This window comes from Erinaceus europaeus, chromosome 20 (genome assembly GCF_950295315.1).
Source record: "Erinaceus europaeus chromosome 20, mEriEur2.1, whole genome shotgun sequence".
NCBI classification, from domain to species: Eukaryota; Metazoa; Chordata; class Mammalia; order Eulipotyphla; family Erinaceidae; genus Erinaceus; species Erinaceus europaeus.
Genome location: NC_080181.1, coordinates 21,545,954 through 21,566,537, shown reverse-complemented (window position 1 = coordinate 21,566,537; position 20,584 = coordinate 21,545,954). Strand labels below are relative to the sequence as shown.

Genomic DNA, 20,584 nt, shown 5'->3' with positions numbered 1-20,584 from the left:
AGATATCCTCAGACATATCTATAATGTGGTATTCTTAACTGTCAATTTGAGGGAGAACCTGGCATGTTTCCATATACTGTGCCAATCAGTTTACAGATATAACTCATACTCTCTTTAAAATCACCGCATGATGATCACCCTAACTTCACCAAACAAAGCTTAAATGGTTTTCCAAAGTTGCCATAACCTATAGAAGCAGAGCCTAGATTTAAAACCTGTACCCTAACCACAAAGCCCATGAGATTCATTGTATTGTAATGATGGCTGGCTATGGCATTGTTCAGAAATGATGCCGAATAATCTGAAATTGGAAAGTGTGGTATGAGTATAAATAGGAGAAACACTGTTTCCAGCCCATGGGACTAGAAATAGTTTTCCAATCTGCTCTTTTGTGTCGCTAAATAAAATGTTCTTTCTCCTTTGTCTTCGAGGTCTAGTTCAAATGCCAGTTTCTTTGTAAAGCCTTTCCAGAGGGGACGTAGATTAGCAGAATGAAAAGCTCCTTTTGGGGGCCGGGGGTGGTGTACCTGGTTAAGCGGTCACACTACAGTGTGCAAGGACCCGGTCAAGGCCCTGCTCCCCACCTGCAGAGGGAAAGCTTCACAACTGGTGAAGCAGGGCTGCAGGTGTCTCTCTCCCTCTCTATCTCCTCTTCCCCTTTCAATTTCTCTCTATCTCTAGCCAATAATAAACACATATTTTTTTTAAAAGAAAGAAAATATCCCTTTAAGTCTTACAAGACAAATTGCATTTACTCCTTTTACAGTATCTATCATTTCTTTTCTTTCTTTATTTTAATTTTGATTGCTTACCTTGTGATATCTTCCTTGACTCATTATTTATGAGTATGGGTTTTTTTTTTTCCTTATTTTGCCACTCAGGCTAGCTCTGGGTCCAGGTGCCAGCACTATGAATCCACTGCTTCTGGTGACAATTTTTTTCCCTTTTTAATAAATTCTATTTTATTAGATAGGACAGAAAGAAATTGAGAGGGGAGGGGAGATGGGGGTGAAGAAAAATAGACACACTTGGGAGTCCAGAGGTAGCAGAGTGGGTTAAGCGCACGTGGCGGAAAGCACAAGGACTGGGTAAGGATCCCGGTTCGAGCCCCCGGCTCCCCACCTGCAGGGAGTCGCTTCACAGGTGCTGAAGCAGGTCTCTAGGTGTCTATCTTTCTCTCCCCCTCTCTGTCTTCCTCTCCTCTCTCCATTTCTCTATGCCCTATCCAACAACGATAACAACAATAATAACTACAAGAATAAAAAAAACAAGGGCAACAAAAGGGAAAATAAATAAATAAATATAAAAAATTTAAAAAAGAAAGATAGACACCTACAGACCTGCTTCACAACTCGTGAAGCATCTACCCTGTAGGTGGGAGCAAGTGCTTGAGTCCTGGCTCTTGTGCACAGTAACATGTGCACTCAACTGAGTGCAACACTGCTCAACCCCCTCTGTCAGTGTCTTACATGTGTATTGCAGATGAACTACATATTTCTGTCTTTCCTGTTAGATCAGAGTGGACTTTGGAGACCAGATGGACTTGAAAGTCTAACTCAGCCACTGACATAAATTTCAGATGACCTTGAGTAACTTAATTTAACCCCTGTGAGTCTCAGCTCTATCATTTATAAAAGGGGAAATGGCTTTGTCATTCCTGTGACCCAGATTCAAGCCCAGCCCCACACACACTGGAGGAAGCTTCGGTGCTGTGGTCTCTATCTATCTATCTATCTATGAATGAAAGAGCCAGCCCAGAGCACAAAGACAAAAGAAAGAAAGAGGAAGGAAGGAAGAAAGAAAGGAAGGAATAAGGAAAAAAAGAAAGGAGAAAAAGAAAGAAGGAATGGGGAGTAGGGGTGGGTTAAGCTCAGGTGGTGAAATGTGCAAGGCCTGGTGTAAGGATCCCAGTCAAGCCTGTGGCTCCCCACCTGCAGGGGAGTCGCTTCACAAGTGGTGAAGCAGGTCTGCAGGTGTCTATCTTTCTCTCCCCCTCTCTGTCTTCCCCTTCTCTCTCTATTTCTCTCTGTCCTATCCAAAAACGACATCAATAACTACAACAGTAAAACAACAAGGGCAACAATAGGGAATAAATAAATAAATAAATAAATAGAAAGAAGGAATGATAAAATTAGCTACCAAGTAGAGTAGATAGATGTAAAGTGCCTAGCCATGCTTTGCTTGCCATAAACAAATGTGCATTCTGTTTTCCTCTGTAAGGACAGAGGTCATATCTAACATATGGTGCCTTTCAGGGTATTGAAATGCTTTGATTGAATAAATGAATGGATGCATAATTAAATTAATAAGTACACATATGCTTTAAATTCACTTTCTTTTTTTAATATTTATTTTATTTATTTATTCCCTTTTGTTACTCTTGTTGTTTTATTGTTGTAGTTATTATTGTTGCTGTTGGATAGGACAGAGAGAAATGGAGAGAGGAGGGGAAGACAGAGAGGAGGAGAGAAAGATAGACACCTGCAGACCTGCTTCACCACCTGTGAAGCGACTCCCCTGCAGGTGGGGAGCCGGGGTTCGAACCGGGATCCTTATGCCAGTCCTTGTGCTTTGCGCCACCTGCGCTTAACCCGCTGCGCTACAGCCCAACTCCCAAATTCACTTTCTTTCTTTCTTTCTTTTTTTTACCAGAGCGCTGCTCAGCTCTGGCTATAGTGGTCCGGGGGATTGAACCTGGGACTTGACAGAGCCTCAGGCATGAGAATCTGTTTGCATAACCATTGTGCTATCTACCCCCTGCCCCGCATATGCTTTATATAGTGGTATTTCCACATAGTTTAGCACTTACACATACAAATCTTTCTAGGTTACCTATTTCTATAAGAAAGTTCCCAAAGATTTATATGGTTGCTAGTTTGCTTTAAGTTCATTTTAGCACATCACCTCTCATCTCAGTTTTGCTTTGATCTTACAGATCTGTTCTTATTGAAACACAGAACCTAGTTTTGCTGTTTCTCCAAAACTATAGTATTCTCTACGAATTGCTATCATCATCATTCTAGTATCTATAGTTTGATGGTAGAAAATAGAGAGTTAATGGGGCCAGGCAGGGATATACACATATCACAAGTGCAAGGACCTGAGTTTGAGCCCCAGCTCTCCACCTGAAGGGGGTCCATTTCACAAGTGGTGAAGCGGGTCTGCAGATGTCTTTCTTTCTCTCTTCCTCTCTATCTTCCCACCCTCTCTCATTTTAGCTCTGTCCTATCTAGTAATAAAAGTTTAGGAAAAAAAGAGAAAAAGATAGAGGAAGGAAGAAGAGAAAGGAAGGAAGGGAGAGAGAGAAAGAGAAAGAGGAAAAAAATGGCTGCTGAGAGCGGTGGAGTCTGCCGCAGCAACTGAGGCAAAAGAAAAGGGGGAAGGGGGATTGGCAAAAAAAAAGAAAGAAAAGAAAAAAGAAAGGGAGAAAGGAAGAAATTAAGTAGGGAGTGGCAAGGTTCTTTTTCACAAAGAAAAACATTTACAGTGATCTATTTAAGATAATTTCCATATTTTGAAAATACATGTTGACAAGTAAATTCCTGGTATACCTTGCCTATTAAAATGGAGAAACAAGCTGGGTGATGGCTCACCCACTAGCGCACACGTTACCAAGCATGAGGACTCCCTGCCCACCTGCAGGGTGGAAGATTCACACAAGCAGTAGAGCAATGCTGTAAATTTATCACCTCTCTGTCTTTCTCCCTCTCTATTTCTATTTCTCTCTGCCTCTTAACACCTATCAAAAAGAAAAGGAAACGTGGGGGGAAGGATAGCCACCTCAAACAGTAGAGATGTGTAGGCACTGAAGCCCTGGAATAACCTGGTGGCAAAAAAAAAAAAAAAAAAGGAAAAAGCAAATCCATCAACTTTCTTTTTTTTTTTTTTCCCTCCTCCAGGGTTATTGCTGGGCTCGGTGCCTGCACCATGAATCCACCGCTCCTGGAGGCCATTTTTCCCCCCTTTTGTTGCCCTTGTTGTAGCTTCGTTGTGGTTATTATTATTGCCCTTGTTGACACAATTCGTTGTTGGATAGGACAGAGAGAAATGGAGAGAGGAGGGGAAGACAGAGAAGGGGAGAGAAAGATAGACACCTGCAGACCTGCTTCACCGCCTGTGAAGCGACTCCCCTGCAGGTGGGGAGCCCGGGGCTCGAACCGGGATCCTTACACCGGTCCCCGCGCTTTGCGCCACATGCATTTAACCCACTGCGCCACCGCCCGACCCCCTCAACTTTCTTTTATTTAAGTTTTATTCTTCCAGTTCTCCTCAAAATTAGTGTAAATCTCATAATTTATTTTCCATTTCTCCTAAAAGTGCATTTGTAGCTCTTTCTCCACAACTGATATTGATTTTTCAGTTGTTGAACTTTTATTAAGCTTTAATGTTATCCTCTATTTTTGGAATACTTTCTAGGTATACAGTATAAATGCTTTTTGGTTAGTGAACAAAATGCTATTAATCACAACTACTATTTATGTGATGGATGTCCATGGCAGAAAATCAAAAACAATTGAGTCTGTCAAGATTAAATGGCTTACTCTGTCCGTAAAGGAAACCTTAGAGCACTATACTGGACCATTATTCTTCCTCTGAGAGTTCTAAAGTAGCCTGAAAACATAATAAATGAATAGTCAGCTAATTCTTTGAAATCATAAGACTAATTTGCTTTTTAGTTTTGCCACCTTTAAGAAAGCTCTTTAGCTTATTATCTCTTTATGAAGAAAAATTATAAATAATTCATTATCTGGAAGAAGAAAGGAGAGATCAAAGCAGTGTTTTAAGGTATACACACACACACACACACACACACACATACACACACACACACACACACATGATATATTTGTAAATGTCCATCTGGGACCAAAGTTTTAACATGAGTGAATATAAACTAAAAGCTTCTACAGGGGAACTATCCAGTCTATGTATCAACATCCCAGGCATACTCTCTTCTAAAGATCTATTTTTTTATTATTTATTAGAGAGGGGAGGAGGAGAAAGAACCAGTGTATCACTCTAACATGTGCAATGCCAGGAATTAAACTGGGGACACCATGCATTATCCACTATGCTACCTACTGGGCCACCCCCAGACAGTTTTTACAGTATGTGAGTGTTTTTTTAAAATATTTATTTATTTATTTATTTATTTATTCTTTTATTGGATAGAGACAGAGAGAAACTGAGAAGGAAGGGGGAGAGAGAGAAGGAGAGAGACACCTGCAGCACTGCTTCACCACTCATGAAGCTCCCCACACACACACACTGACAGGGATGAGGGGCTTCAACACGGGTCCTTGTGCACACTAATTTATACACTGAACTGCGTGTGCCACCATCTGGCCCCGGGACATGGGGTTTTAACCTGTCCTATCACCCAGCCTTTAGATATATACTGGCAATAGTGGAAGTCTTTCTCAAAATTGAGTTTGCACTTCCATGAACCAAAATCAAGACTATGGTGAGCAAGCAGTCTTGAGGTACTGAATCATAAACGTAATCAGAATCATTAAAAGTCACTTTTACAGTCAAGCTAAAAACATAGGAAATTTCCTCAGTGATGGCCAAGATGCACAAATATATAAAGACAATTCCCTTTGGTGTCAGAATGACTAGGACTAGGAAGAGGCCTTACTGTGTAGAGCACACACTTTCCTATGTACAGGGACTGGGGGCTCAGACACCCAGCCGTCACATAAAAGCACCAAGCAAAAAGAAGTTGCATAAATAGTCAAGCAGTGTTGTGGTGTCTCTTTCTCTATGCCTTTAACACTCTGTGGAAAAATATATATACCATATATATGCTGGGAGTGGTAGAATCATCCAGGCACAAAGCCCCAGTGAGATTCCAGTACTCAGGGAAAATAAAATATGAATAGGGCTAGCTTCCTTTATAAACTTCAATTTCCAGGGGTCAGGTGGTGGCACACCCAGTTAAGCACAATTAGTACTAAGCTCAAGGACTTGGGTTCGAGCCCCCGCTCCCCACCTACAGGGGCTGGTGCTTCACAAACAGTGAAGCAAATCTGCAGGTGTCTGTCTTTCTCTCTCTCTGTCTTCCCCCTCCCCTCTCAATTTCTCTCTGTCCTAGTGTATAAAATGGGGGTGAGGGGAATGCCCTCCAGAAGCAATGGATTCATAGTGCCTGCACCAAGTCCCAGCAACTGGAGGCAAAAAAAAAAAAAAAAAAAAGTAGATAGCATAATGGTTATGCAAACAGCAAGCAGACTCTCATGCCTCAGGCTCCAAAGCCATAGGCTCAACCCACCACACCACCATAAGCCAGGGCTGAGCAGTGCTCTTATAAAAATAAAAAATATTTTAAAAAGGAGGAGGAGGAGGAGGAAGAGGAAGAAGAAAAGAGTTCTAAACATATAAGTTTATATTTAGAACTAAAATACTCCTAAATAAATCAATAAATAAATTTCAGTTTTCTTAGTAAGTGTTGTCTACCTTTATTTTAGGTTTTTCTATCCCCATGGTATAATATCAACAAAGTTCCTTTTCTTCCATAAAATGGAGAAGATTCCTCCCTAACATAAGCTAGTCATTTAAATTCTTGTTGTTCCTAATATGTCAAGTTATGTTAAGTGAGAGAGTTATGAAAACATACTGTGCTTCACATTAACAAGCAAATGATAATTAAAAGATTACAGTATGAATTACTTTTTACTTATTTATTTATTCATTTATTTGCCACCAGGGTTATTGCTGGGGCTCAGTGCCAGCACTACAAATACACCACTTCCCATGGCCATTTTTTCCTTTTGGTTGTTGTTAGATAGGATAGAGAGAAATTGAGAGATGACAGGGAGATAGAGAGGGAGAGAAAGACAGACACCTGCAGACCTGCTTCACTGCTCATGAAGCAGATCCCCTACAGATGGAGAGGGGGGGCTTAAACCTGGGTCCTTGAGCTTGGTGATACATGCGCTTGACCAGGTAAGTCACCACTCTGCCCCCTCAATCTTTTCCATCATCTATAGTACTAAGTTATTCATAGACATTATCCAATCTGGGAGAACATTTACAGTTGACAAATGAAGCTCCCCAATTCTCAGTCTTCTTTAGTAACATCTACAAGTCATGAAAACATACTTGGAGAAAGTTTGGAGATTAAACAGCTGAATTAATAGTCCTAGACTGACCCAGAGTCAGATAGAATCATACCCTTCTTTTTGACAAAGATAGGTATACTTTATCTTCTATACACATTCATCTTAAAAACAAAATAAAAGCAGGAAGGTGAAATAGCTCATATGGATAGTATGCAACTTTGCCATATGCACAACCCAGGTTCAAGTTTGGCCACCACCACTCTGAAGGAAGCTTTACTGGTGTTTCCTCTCTCTCTCTCTCTCTCTCTCTCTCTCTCTCTCTCTCTCTCTCTCTCTCTCTCTCCCTCTCTCTCTCTCTCCCTCCCTCTCCCTCTCCCTCTCCCTCTCTTTTCCTCTCCTTCACCCTCCTCTTTCTACCTCCTCTTTCTCTGTCTCTCTAAAAATAAGTAAAACTAGAAACATTTTTAAAGCCCAAGGTACCATTAGGCCAGGACCTACACTATCTGCTTGTAAAATATAAGAAAGAGTAAAACTGGGGGTCAGGCAGTAGCCAGCAGGTTGAGCGCACATGGCTCGAAGCGCAAGGACCAGCATAGGGATCCCAGTTTGAGCCCCCAGCTGCCTACCTGCAAGGGGGGTCACCTCACAAGCGGTGAAGCAGGTCTGCAGGTTTCTGTCTTCCTCTCCTCCATGTCTCCTCTCCTCTCTCAATTTCCCTCTGTCCTATCCAACAACAATATCAATGACAACAATAACAACAATGACAACTAGGGCAACAAAAATGGTAAAGACTGGCCTCCAGGAGCAGTGGATTCGTGGTACAGGCACCAAGCCCCAGTGATAACCCTGGAGGCAAAAAAAAAAAAAGGAAAAAAAAAGGAATAAAACTACTGAAAAATAATGAAGAAAATAGAGTCAAACAATTTTTAAATAAATGTAGAACTATGCATTCAGTTACTAGAATCCTTGTTTAAACTAGGATTTCAAACCATATATGCAGTGGGGCAAGTCAGATAAGATTTGTTGAAGAACAAGATTATTATGTGGATCAGGTGAATCAAAGAATGATGATGGCATTACCGAAATCAAAGGTATAGTCTCCCTTTCCCCTTTGCCTCCATCAAAGGCAAGAGAAAAAGACCTTCAGATTTTCTTTATGGAGTCACATAATAGGGAGATATATGTCTCTCTCTCTCTCTTTCTGTGTGTGTGTGTGTGTGTGTGTGTGTGTGTGTGTGTGGTGTGTGTGTGTGTGTGTATTTCATTGTTTTATCTTTATTTATTTATTTATTTAAAAAGGAGACATTAACAAAACTGTAGGATAGGAGGGGTACAACTTCACACAGTTCCCACCACCAGATCTCTATATCCCATCCCCTCCCCTGATAGCTTTCCCATTCTCTATCCCTCAATAACCCAAGGTCATTGTGGGTTGCAGAAGGTGGAAGGTCTGGCTTCTATAATTGCTTCCCCTCTGAACGTGGGCATTGACTGGTCGATCCATACTCCCAGTCTGCTTCTCTCTTTCCCTAGTAGGGTGGGGCTCTGTCATTGTTTTATCTTATTCTATGAAGAACTATACTAGTCACATGCAGTGCGATCAAAAATACCTGGGGGGGGGGGGTGCAGGAGATAGTTCACCTAGTAGAGTATCAATCAAGCCATGCTGAGTGAGGCCTTGGGTTCACAGCATCGCATGGAAGCATCATGGGCAACAACTGGGGAGGTCCAGAGACAGTAGAGGGTACTGTGGTCTCTTATCTTTTTGTATAAGTCTCTCCTTTCCCCACTCTTTTTTCTCTTTCTGAGAGATAGAGATTGGATGCTAGAAGCCAAACCCAAGGCCTCACACATGCAAGGAAAGTAGTCTCCAGATGAACTACCCACTGCCTGTGAGGCAGTTAAAATATCACTTTATAGCTTTCACTCATTTGTTTTGTGTAAATGTTTTCGAACAAGAGTTTTGCTCTTCAGTTATTATTGGCTTCACTAAGCATATGTAACAGAACTAAGGAAAATATATAACAGAACTGAGAAAACATTTTTTCTTTTCTAATTATTTTATTATCTTTATTTATTATTAGATAGAAACTGCCAGAAATTGAGAGGGGATAGAAAAACACCTGTACTTCACTGCTCATGAAGCTTTTCCTCTGCAGGTGGGGACTAGGGGCTCGAACCTGGGCCTTTGCACATTGTCACATTTATGCTCAACCAAGTGGTTGGGTGCTACCACCCAACCCCTGTTTATTTCTTCTTCATGACAGATACATTTCTATTTTGTTGAGATCTACATTTAAGGAAAATTGACTTACTGTTATGTAATGATTGATATATTTTCCTCATTTTAAGTAAGCCATATTTTCAAATGATAATTCTATATGTCAGAACTGGGAAATGAGCCAGTATCAAGCAATTTCTAGGAGATTCAGGAACGAGCTTAAATATGCATGATTTTCCTACAAGTCAGCATTCTTCCTGCCTCTGACATAATCTTTTTAACATCTTCCATCTACTCCCAAGCACTGTTCAGTCAGGTCTACCTTCTAAAATCAGATTAGTACTGAAGAAGAGCTTTTCACTGAACATTCAGGCTATCCTTTAAAGTGCATAATAGATCATTTGCGGTTCAACAGTTTTGTTATCTTATCCTTTTAGTAGATGCCATTTACTATATGGAAGTGGCAGGATTGGCATAGCAAGTTTCAATTAATAAGTGCAGGAGATGGTAGTAAATTCATAGAGTAAATCATAGTTGAAGCATTTTGTAATGAAAATCAACAAGCTTCAAGCCAAGAGGCACATGCTGCCTTTTGGAATCAAGCCCAAATGTGAAATTTTATATAAATAAATAGTTATACCTGAAATCAATAGTCATTCTCACCTTCCTCAATATTGCATTTGTAATGTAGAAGAAAGATGGAACCAAATGGTGGTCAAGACTGTGTAGAAGAATTCCAGTTCTCTACAGCTGCCATTGGACACTAAACTCCCTGTCATTGGCATAAAATTAAATTCTCTCCTTAGCAGATAGCTCACCTAGTAAAACACACACCTCGTTGTGCATGGGGGCGTGAGTTCCAGTCCCAGTGCCACCACATGGGAGCACCAGGAGGAGCATCATGAATAATGGAGCTATGCTGTGGTGTCTCTCCATGCTCTCTCTCTAATAATAATAATAATAATAATGAATAGGGGTTGGGGAGAGAAACATAATGGTTGTACAAACAGATTCTCATGCCTGAGGTTCTGAGGTCCCATATTCAATTCCCAGCACCCACCATAAGCCAAAATTCAGCAGTGCTCTGGTAAAGAAAAATATATATATAAAGAAGAGAAAAAGAGAGGAAGGAAGGAAGGGAAGGAAGGAAGGAAGGAAGGAAGGAAGGAAGGAAGGAAGGAAGGATGGATGGGGGAAGGAAGAAATAAAGAAAGGAAGAAAGGAAGAAGAAACCAAAAAATAAGGAATAGGATAGTAGGCTAGAGAAGCCACTCTGGGCTATCACATATGCATGAGACCTCAGGTTCAATCCCTGGATCCACATAAAACAAATAAATAAAATTAAAAATTGAATTTTAGTCTTAAGAAAAAAAAAACAGATGTGTTCAACCTCTCTCTGTTAAACCACAAAAATCTTGATGCTGTATCAGTAATATAGTTAAAAAAAAAAAAAGTTTACCATGTAAAGCATTACTCACCTGATAAAACAATTAAAAACATCCTACCATGAATTTCAATAAGATCTGTGAAAGCTCACCAGTGTCAAAATGCCACTACAATAATGGAGGCACAAAGCTTTGGTGGTGGTTGTGGAGTGAAACTATATACCTGTTATCTTATAATGTTGTAAATCACTAATAAATTTTTTAATTTAAAAAAGTAAACTGCCACAATTCAGCTATTCTTTATCCTCTCACCATGTTTTAACTGAGTGCTACATTATGCTATAAAATAAGTAAACTGTGAACAAAGCTGACGTCAAGCTGGGCTATGTAGTTCCCTATGTTTTGTATATTTCCAGAGCACAAACTTTCTACTAGAAACCCAAATGTCTTTGACTCCACTAATATATGTTGTTACTTAAGTTGTTTGAACTCAATAATTTACATTTTCAAGTGACACTAAAATTCCTTAACCATCTATGAGACATTAAATTTATCCTAATTTCCTGGAATCAATTTTAATTCCGTAATTTATGTTAATGAATAGTACAGGAGGTTGGGAGATAGCTCACCTGGCAGAGCACACACTTTACCGTGTGTGAGGACCTGCATTCAAGCCCTTAGCCACCACATAGGAGCACCATGCAAAGGGGAAGCTTCACAATTTCACAGAACAAAAAAGTCAACCAGTAACAGTGTAAAGTCTCAGCAAAAACCCAGGTAGCAAAAGAAAGAATGAAGAAGGAGGGGTTGGGGGTAGCAAGGACCGGCTCAAGGATCCCAGTTCAAGCCCCCGGCTTCCCACCTGCCAGGGAGTTGCTTCACAAGTGGTGAAGCAGGTCTGCAGGTGTCTGTCTTTCTCTCCCCCTCTCTGTCTTCCCCTCCTCTCTCCATTTCTCTCTGCCCTATCCAATAGGGACAATATCAATAACAACAACAATAATAACTACAACAATTAAAAAAAAAACAAGGACAACAAAAGGGAATAAATAAATATTTTTTAAAAAATACAGGAGGAGGAGGAGGAGGAGGAGGAGGAGGAGACGGCAGAGAAAGGGAAAGAGAAAGAAAAAAGAAAGAGAAAGGGGGAGAGGGAGAAAGCCAGGCAGTTGTGCACTTGCTACAGCACACACATTGCAGTGTGCAAGGACCAAGTAGAGTAAATAGTTGTAAGGTTCCTTTAGGCACTCTAAAGTCTTGGTCCCCACCTTCAGGGTGGAAGAGTAGTAAAAACAGTGCTGAGATCCTATCTCTCTCTCTCTCTCTCTCTTTATCTCTCTCTTCCCTCTCAATTTCTGTTTCTGTCCATAAATAAATAGTATATAAAATAATATAAATATATAAATAGAACAGAATACACAATCCTCAAATATTAGTATAAATGGACTCCCTCTTAGTATTACCAATTAATACATTTAAAAGTTTTATTGAATTTCATTAATGAGTTCAATTAAAATACTGTGATTGTAAATGAGAATTTCTTTGATGTTATAAAATTAATGAGTATATTAGTTATCCCTAGAAATATCCTCAGTAACTGTAAGGACTTTCTCTTACCACTGAGTTTATTTTATTGTCCTGGCAAAGATTTCTTATAACAGTTGGTAATGTTTTTGTTCTGATGACACTGTTACTTACAATGATTTGGTTCATTCTCAGGAAGTAAAAAATCAAATCACACTTAAAAATTGTATTTCTAATGTCACATGACTGGTTAGATAGTGAAAACAGTGAAAAGGAGCCTGCTGTCCAAAGAAAAAGGAACGAGCATTTCTACTCTATTATTATTTAGAGTTTTGCAACTAATTACTTCTTATTAAAACATTCTGGCAATACATAGAAAATAATTGTGTCCTTTTGTTCATAGAGGATTTTAAGAACTAAACTCACCACTGTGTATATTTACCACTGCTCACTTTCTAGAACTTCTCTCTCTCTCTCTCTTTTTTGCTTAGACTAGTAATTATATATTAAGCAGTGAATCAACTCCAACAAAAATTCATTAAACATCTTTTATAGGGCACTAGTACTCTCCAAGGAAAGAAGGATTGAAAAGATGAGTGAGACTCTGAAAGACACATGGTAGCAATATGAGAGATAAAGCAGGGAAAGTAAGATCAATACCATACTAAAGGTAGAAAGTGCAATGTCATGACAGTGGCATGAGGGCAATTAATTCCAACTGAGTGCGTTTGTAATGGATTTCTATTTTATCTGGCTACAACAAACCTATGTTTATTCTCCATTGCTTCAAACCTCAGCCTAAGTAGAGTTTCTTTCATTCCACTTAGTCATTTGACTCTTTGTCAGGTCTCAGTTTTTTCTTTTGTCCTCAAATAATCTGAGTGTAATTTTCTGCCTGGCTATCTTCAGTAGTGAACAGAACTGACCTTTGGGGGGAAAAAAAATAGTGCTTACATTTGTCTTTTAAAAATACAATCTATCTTTTTTTTTTTTTTCCTCCTCCAGGGTTATTGCTGGGCTCGGTGCCTGCACCATGAATCCACCGCTCCTGGAGGCCATTTTTTCCCCCTTTTGTTGCCCTTGTTGTAGCTTCATTGTGGTTATTATTATTGCCCTTGTTGACGCAATTCGTTGTTGGATAGGACAGAGAGAAATGGAGAGAGGAGGGGAAGACAGAGAAGGGGAGAGAAAGACAGACACCTGCAGACCTGCTTCACCGCCTGTGAAGCGACTCCCCTGCAGGTGGGGAGCCAGGGGCTCGAACCGGGATTCTTACGCCGGTCCCTGCGCTTTGCGCCACATGCGTTTAACCCACTGCGCCACCGCCCGACCCCCAAAAATACAATCTATCTTAATAAATCTTCATGCCTACACTAAATTAGTATTTATACTTAGGAAAACTGACTAGAGAGTATGCATACCTTGATAGCTAAGGCAAAGGGTGTGATAGAATAAGACTGTTCCACATGCTAGCTACTAAGGGTCTTTTTTTTTCTTTTTCTTTTTCTTTTTCTTTTTTTTTTTTTTTACCTCCAGGGTTATTGCTGGGGCTAGTTGCCTGCACTATGAATCCACTGCTCCTGGAAGCCATTTTTTTCCGTTTTTGGTGCCCTTGTTGTCGTTATTGTTGCCATTGATACTGTTTTTTGGATATGACAGAGAAATGGAGAGAGGAGGGGAAGGCAGAGAGTGGGAGAGAAAGATAGACACCTGCAGACCTGCTTCACTGCCTGTGAAGCGACTCCCCTGCAGATGGGAGCCGAGGGCTCGAACCGGTCACTGCCTGTGAAGTGACTCCCAGGAGCCGGGGGCTCGAACCGGTATCCTTATACCGGTCCTTGCTTTGTGCCACGTATGCTTAACCCACTACGCTATTGCCCAACCCCGGCATTCTTTTCTTATGACAAGTCACTTTGGCACTACTCTTACCTTGTTTTATGTATGGAGAAACTCATGTGGAGAGTGTACCCAAATTATTAAATGGCAGGACTAGATATAATCACAGCTCTTTTTTTTTAAACTTAAAAAAAAATTTTTTTAATTTATTTAGTTTATTTATTCCCTTTTGTTGCCCTTGTTGTTTTATTGTTGTAGTTATTATTGTTGTTGTCGTTGTTGGATAGGACAGAGAGAAATGGAGAGAGGAGGGGAAGACAGAGAGGAGGAGAGAAAGATAGACACCTGCAGACCTGCTTCACCGCCTGTGAAGCGACTCCCCTGCAGGTGGGGAGCCGGGGTTCGAACCGGGATCCTTATGCCAGTCCTTGTGCTTTGCGCCACCTGCACTTAACCCGCTGCGCTACAGCCCGACTCCCAATCACAGCTCTTTTTGACAATAGAGCCCAAACTATTAAGCATCTCAATAAAATACTATTAGCTTGTAGCAAAATACAAGATCAGCAAACACAAACAGCATACCACCAACTAAACCTCAACAATAACAACAACAACAAACTCTTGGGGGTCGGGCGGTAGCGTAGTGGGTTAAGCACACTTGGCGCAAAGTGCATGGACCAGCGTAAAGGTCCCGGTTCGAGCCCCCAGCTCCCCACATGCAGAGAGGTCACTTCACAAGCGGTGAAGCAGGTCTGCAGGCGTCTATCTTTCTCTCCCCCTCTCTGTCTTCCCCTCCTCTCTCCATTTCTCTCTGTCATAACCAACAACGGCATCAATAACAACGATAATAATAACCACAACAATGGTAAAATAACCAGGGTAACAAAAGGAAAAAAATGGCCTCCAGGAGCAGTGGATTCCTGGTACAGGCACCCGGCCCTGGCAATAACCCTAGAGGCAAAAAAAAAAAAAAAAGAAAAGAAAAGGAAAGGAAAGGAAAGGAAAAGAAAAGAAAAGAAAAGAAAAGAAAAGAAAAGAAAAGAAAAGAAAAGAAAAAAGAGTGCCATAGGCATATACAAAGTTCTTAACACTGTCCAGACAAGATTCGCTCATGGAGGAAGAACCTTGAATTTAGGATCCAAATTAAATTATTTAATAATCAGCATCCTCTAGAATAAAAAACTAGCTTGTATTACAAATAAAAAGTATAAATCTGGGACCACCTGATTGAGCACTCCTGTTACCATGTGTAAGGACCCAGATTCAAGTCCCTACTCCCCACCTGCAGGGGAAACACTTTACAAAGAACAGTGAAGCAGTGTTTCAGGTATCTTCTGTGTCTCTCTCCTTGTCTTTTCCCCTTCCCTTCTCAAGTTTGCTCTAGAAAGAAAGAAAGAGAGAAAGAAAGAAAGAGAGGAACAAAGGAAGAAAAAAAGTGCCCTGTGGGAGTGGTAGCACCGAGCCACAGAGATAACTCTAGTGGAAAAAAATAATAATAATAAACCTATCATGGAAAAATAATTTTAAAATTTGCCACAGAATACAAGAACAAAAATGGGAAAAATTCTACCTTCAACAGAAACAGTTTTGTTATTTTATCAAAAGACTCATCTACTCCCCCTCCCCCTTTAAACAGGCTAAAAGAAGAGATGAGATTCTTCAACTCTTAAGAAAACAAAGAGAAGAACGGATTTTGGTGAGATTATAGTGTGTGTGTGTGTGTGTGTGTGTGTGTGTGTGTGTGGCGCGGTTGGGTGTGTGTGTGAATTGTGGCAAAGAGAGACTCTATGGATTGGCCCCCTTACCCTAGATAGCCATATTCCAGAGTCTTCTATAAACTGGAGGGGGGCAGGACTGTAGGTAATCTAGCATCTCTGAATCAAAGATATCTCCCACTCCTGAGAGTGCAGCTCTGCTGGCATAGAGATGAGGTGTCATGTCAAGAGGTTATTGTTGTGGGCCGGGCAGTGTCGCACCTATTTAAACACACACAATACCATGCAGGAAGACACTGGCAGGGCTGCAGATGCCTCACTTTCTCTCTCTCTCTATCTCTCTCTCTGTCTTCCTCTCCTCTCTCAATTTCTATCTGTCCTATCAAATTCAAAAGAAAAGGAAAAGTCGCCACCAGGAGCGGTTTTTCATGCAGGCACTGAGACCCAGCAATAACCCTGGTGGCAATTAAAAAAATAAAAATAAAAAAAGGTGATCGTCACCTATGATAAATCTGTAGGATAATAGCACCATCTCCTTCAACAATGTTTGTCTTAGGGAGTCAGGCAGCAGTACACATGGCTAAGCACACATAGCGCTATTCCCAGCTAAGCACACATAGAGCTATGCGCAAGAACCTGGGTTGTAGCCCCGGCTCCTCACCTGCAGCGGGGACACTTCCGGAGCGGTGAAGCCGGTCTGCAGGTGTTGATCTTTCTCTCTCCTCTATCTTCTCCTCCTCTCTCAGATTTTTTCTTTCCTAGCCAATAAAATGGAAAAAAAAAAAATGGCCACTAGGAGTGGTAGTGCTGGCACTGAGTGCTGGCAATAATAATAAAAAAAAAAATTAATGATGATAATGTTTGTTTTACAATAATTGGTCTTGTTTAGAGCATAGAAAAACAACTGTTAAATAAATAAAAGCAATTTTAACAACAACAATATATATAACATATACTATATATGATACATAATGTGTATATATATATATATATATATATATATAGAGAGAGAGAGAGAGAGAGAGAGAGAGCCAAACAGGACTTGAATGCCTGAGGCACCAAGTTTAACTCCTAACACTGGCATATGTACAGCTGAGGTGCTCTGGTATCTTTCTCTATCTCTGTCTCTCTCAAAACTAAATTAATTTTACAAAATGGTACTAATGCCCTGTATGTATACTTACATATGTGCAAACATACACTCCCAAATGAATCCCAATTTGCCTACTTGGAATATTTCTTACCCTACAGTCTCCCACTTTAAGATATTTGTCTGTATAAACCCTGTGAGAATTTCACCTCAGGGTTTGTTTTTTTTCTTTCTTTTCAAGTAAGTAAATTCCACCCAGTGATTGAAGTAAAAATATTCCCTTTTGGTTTTTATTTTTAGAAAGAGCTGATTTCTCTTCCTTATAAACCGAAGGCCAAAGTACACAAAGTAAAGTAAGTTTACTTCTGTCAAAAATATTCTCACCTGGGAGTTGGGCTGCAGTGCAGCGGGTTAAGCACAGGTGGCACAAAGCACAAGGACTGGCATAAGGATCCCGGTTTGAACCCTGGCTCCCCACCTGCAGGGGAGTCGCTTCACAGGCGGTGAAGCAGGTCTGCAGGTGTCTTTCTCTCCTCCTCTCTGTCTTCCCCTCCTCTCTCCATTTCTCTCTGTCCTATCCAACAACAACAACAACAATAATAATAATAACTACAACAATAAAACAAGGGCAACAAAAGGAAATAAATAAATAAAATAAACATTTAAAAAAATATATATTCTCACCTTTCTAGTTCCCCCACAAAGAAGCACTTCTTTTTTTTTCTTACTCACTTTGCCCCCTACCCTCAAATATTCTAACCCCCCACCCACTGCATAAGAGATGTTTCGCATTGAATAAACTTTCCTGTCCTCACAAACATTAGTGCAAGATGGTAAGAGCAGAATGGGCTTGAATCTCCTGAATGACATTCTTTTTCCTTCCCTTCCATTCTAAGCTACCAGAGTCACCTGCCCTCCATCCTGTGACCCCTATTCTTTCCAAGCCCCATTTCTAGTTAGTCAGCATATCTTTTCATGACCAGCGCTGAAACCACCAATAGCATTCCTGAGGTTACTGAAACTAAGTTCAGTTGACAAGACTGTAGCCTCATAATGGCAGGTTAAGAGCTTATAACTGGAATGTTAGAGTAGAACCAGGTATATGGTCCAGAAGAGTTTAAAGGAAACCAGCTATTACCAATTAATCACTAAAGAACTCCTAATATTTTTTTAATGTACCCCAATTTTGTTTACGACTGATAACCAATGTGTCTGACTCAACATTAATTTAACAAATACTTCTTTCCAGCCTATATTCAGGGAAGAACAGTTAGAAAGTAATAGAGGTTTTATTCTTATCTCACTGATATTGAGTATTGATGCTGATTCTTTTGATGTTATCAAAGTAATGCCCTTAATGAAAAATGAATATGGCCACACTAATTTTTAAAACTTCTGAAAAAATAATTTAATCACCTAACTATAGCATCTATACAATGCTCAACAATTTTACTCTTGTTTGTTTTTAGCCAGACAATTTGACTTCGCTTCTAACAGTGGAGCAAAACAGTCCAGTGGAAAAACAGTCCACTCATCTGATCAAATGATGGGTGAATAACGTTCCTTGAAAAAGCTTCAGTGCCTTAGATTTCTGTGCAGTCTTTACAGAAATAATCAGAATATTCCTGCTACTATTGATTTGCCTAAGATAAAGCCATTATTTTCCAGCTTGAACAGATAGGTTACTTAGTGATTTGCAAGCTAGTTTAATTCCTCTCATAAATTGACTTGCTATTTCCCTTTTCTGTCCCAAAGCCTAGAATTTCATTCCATTCTACTGTCGACATCTTCCTCTGAGCTTCTTTATACAGTTACTATCTGTACCATTCTTTTGGCAGTGATTCATGCACAACTTTGAGTTCTTTTTTTTTACAATTATTCAATTCTCCACTTGTTCACTTTTCACATATTTCTGACTTGTGCCTGGTTGTATTGTAAGCTCCCTGAGAAACTAGGTCACCCAAAGTATCAGACACACACTGTAGGATTCAGAAAAGACAACAACAACAGTTCAAAAATATCATGGAGAGAAGTATTAGCTAATTGAGAAAGCTATGTTTTGTACCATGCATTGATTTATATATTTTTTTATTTTATATTGGATAGAGATAGGAAGAAATTGAGGGGTGAGGGAGATAGTGAAGGAGAGACACCTGCGGCCCTGCTTCACTACTTGTGAAGCTTTCCCTCTGCAGGTGGGTATAATTTTTTAATTCAAGATATTTTAAACACAGCTGTAAAATACTTCAATTTTGTTCTCTTTTTTCCTCCCCTAACCTTGCTTGTCTATCCAAAATCCCTCGACCTACACAGATGTAGCATTTCTTCTCCAACAGATTTTCTTAGGATAAACCAGACCTCCTTATGCCAGAAAAAAAAAAAAAGAACTAGAAAATGTGTGCATAGTAAAGTTTTAGTAGGAGTATGTTTATCCACCCAGGAATATTTTAAAAAGAAAGTTAACTAGAAAAAAAAAATGGCCCAAAAGAAATCAGCTACCAATGATGAACTCTTAGAAGTTTGAGTCCTAGGGAATCAAAATATATACAGGACTGGAGGCCTCCATGCCCTAAACACAGCACTCTACAATATAAAGACCCACCCCCCTTCTTCCACATATGAGTTTATACTTGGTTGTAAAAGTCTACTGCATAGTCAAAATCCAAGACAGTGACTTTGTATTGGGGAAAAGTGCAAAAGTTGTCTTCAAGCATGAATGCAGGCTGTAATGTGTTTACAACCATGGAGCTTTGTTTATTGGAACTGATTCATGTTACTGCCAACAGGAAAGTGGTACCCGAGTCAGATAAAGAAGACAAAGAAGAAGTTAAAGCCTTGAAGTAATTTGACTGATGTGTGGTATTGGATGACTCACTTAGACCTACACTTTGAAAACAACCTATTCATGTATCAGAGCTGCTGGAATCAGTTACTTTAACTAGACAAAGAAATAAAAGTGAAACATTCAGACTGTTAGGAATTTTACCAGTTGATGACTACTTGTGTCTGTTTTACTTGTTGACTACTAGCACGTAATCACCTCTCTCAAACATTCTCAAATTCCTATTTATCTTGTTTTCACTTGAAAGGTTATTTCCAGAATTATTATGTCTGACCTATATTAAGAACATACAAACAAAAAGCTTGACTTTTGTACCCCAGTTTTCACTTTATAAGTAAAAAAGTACTTATAAAGGGGGAAGTCCCAAATATTTTAAAGTCTTACTGCTAAAAAAAAAAATCTGTTTTTTAAAATTTGGTTTATTCATTTCTGTTCTGCCTGAAGAATGTCTAAAGTGAGAAGTCATTGTTTCTATCTAGTTCTAGCATTCCATGTCTAACACATATGTCCATAATCCCAGTGTAAATCCCTCTCACTTTCAAGGGGAAGTCTTTCTGGTATCTATTAGGACAGTGTAAGTAACTATTTGTCTGGCAGTCCTGCTCAGAGCTGTATACTCTGCTCCAGAGGCCATAGTTCCATTTAGAACTACCATTTATTGTTCATATTCAGAGCTACCAATTGCCTTCATAGGGAACTGTACATAACCTCTATAAAATATAGCTTCCACTCCAGAGTGCCAACAGGGGAGTGGGTGACTCACAGACAGAGCTTAGTCAAAGGGACACACCAAACTTCAAAGAAAGCTGGGAAATAGTCTCCAGATGGGGACCATCCACCTAGTTAAAATTCAGGAATCTCTGTGCCATAGAGGTAGTTCACTGGGTAGAGTGCCTGCCTTGTCATGGCATGT

The 20,584-nt window shown here is 39.9% G+C and overlaps 1 protein-coding gene across 3 annotated transcripts in view; it reads left to right on the top strand.

Annotated features, from left to right (window-relative positions):
* HOATZ (HOATZ cilia and flagella associated protein) overlaps nt 1-19,817 on the top strand; it is a 30,298-nt gene extending 10,481 nt beyond the window's left edge. For 2 of the 3 annotated variants that reach the window (XM_060180103.1, XM_060180102.1), the window contains 3 exons: nt 15,661-15,720; nt 17,130-17,182; nt 19,616-19,817. In XM_060180103.1, the coding sequence (XP_060036086.1) occupies nt 15,661-15,720; nt 17,130-17,182; nt 19,616-19,673 (171 nt within the window). In that variant the 3' untranslated portion in view covers nt 19,674-19,817. The remainder of the gene's footprint in view (nt 1-15,660; nt 15,721-17,129; nt 17,183-19,615) is intronic. The other variant, XM_060180104.1, reaches the window with a different exon arrangement.
* The last annotated feature ends 767 nt before the right edge of the window (nt 19,818-20,584 follow it).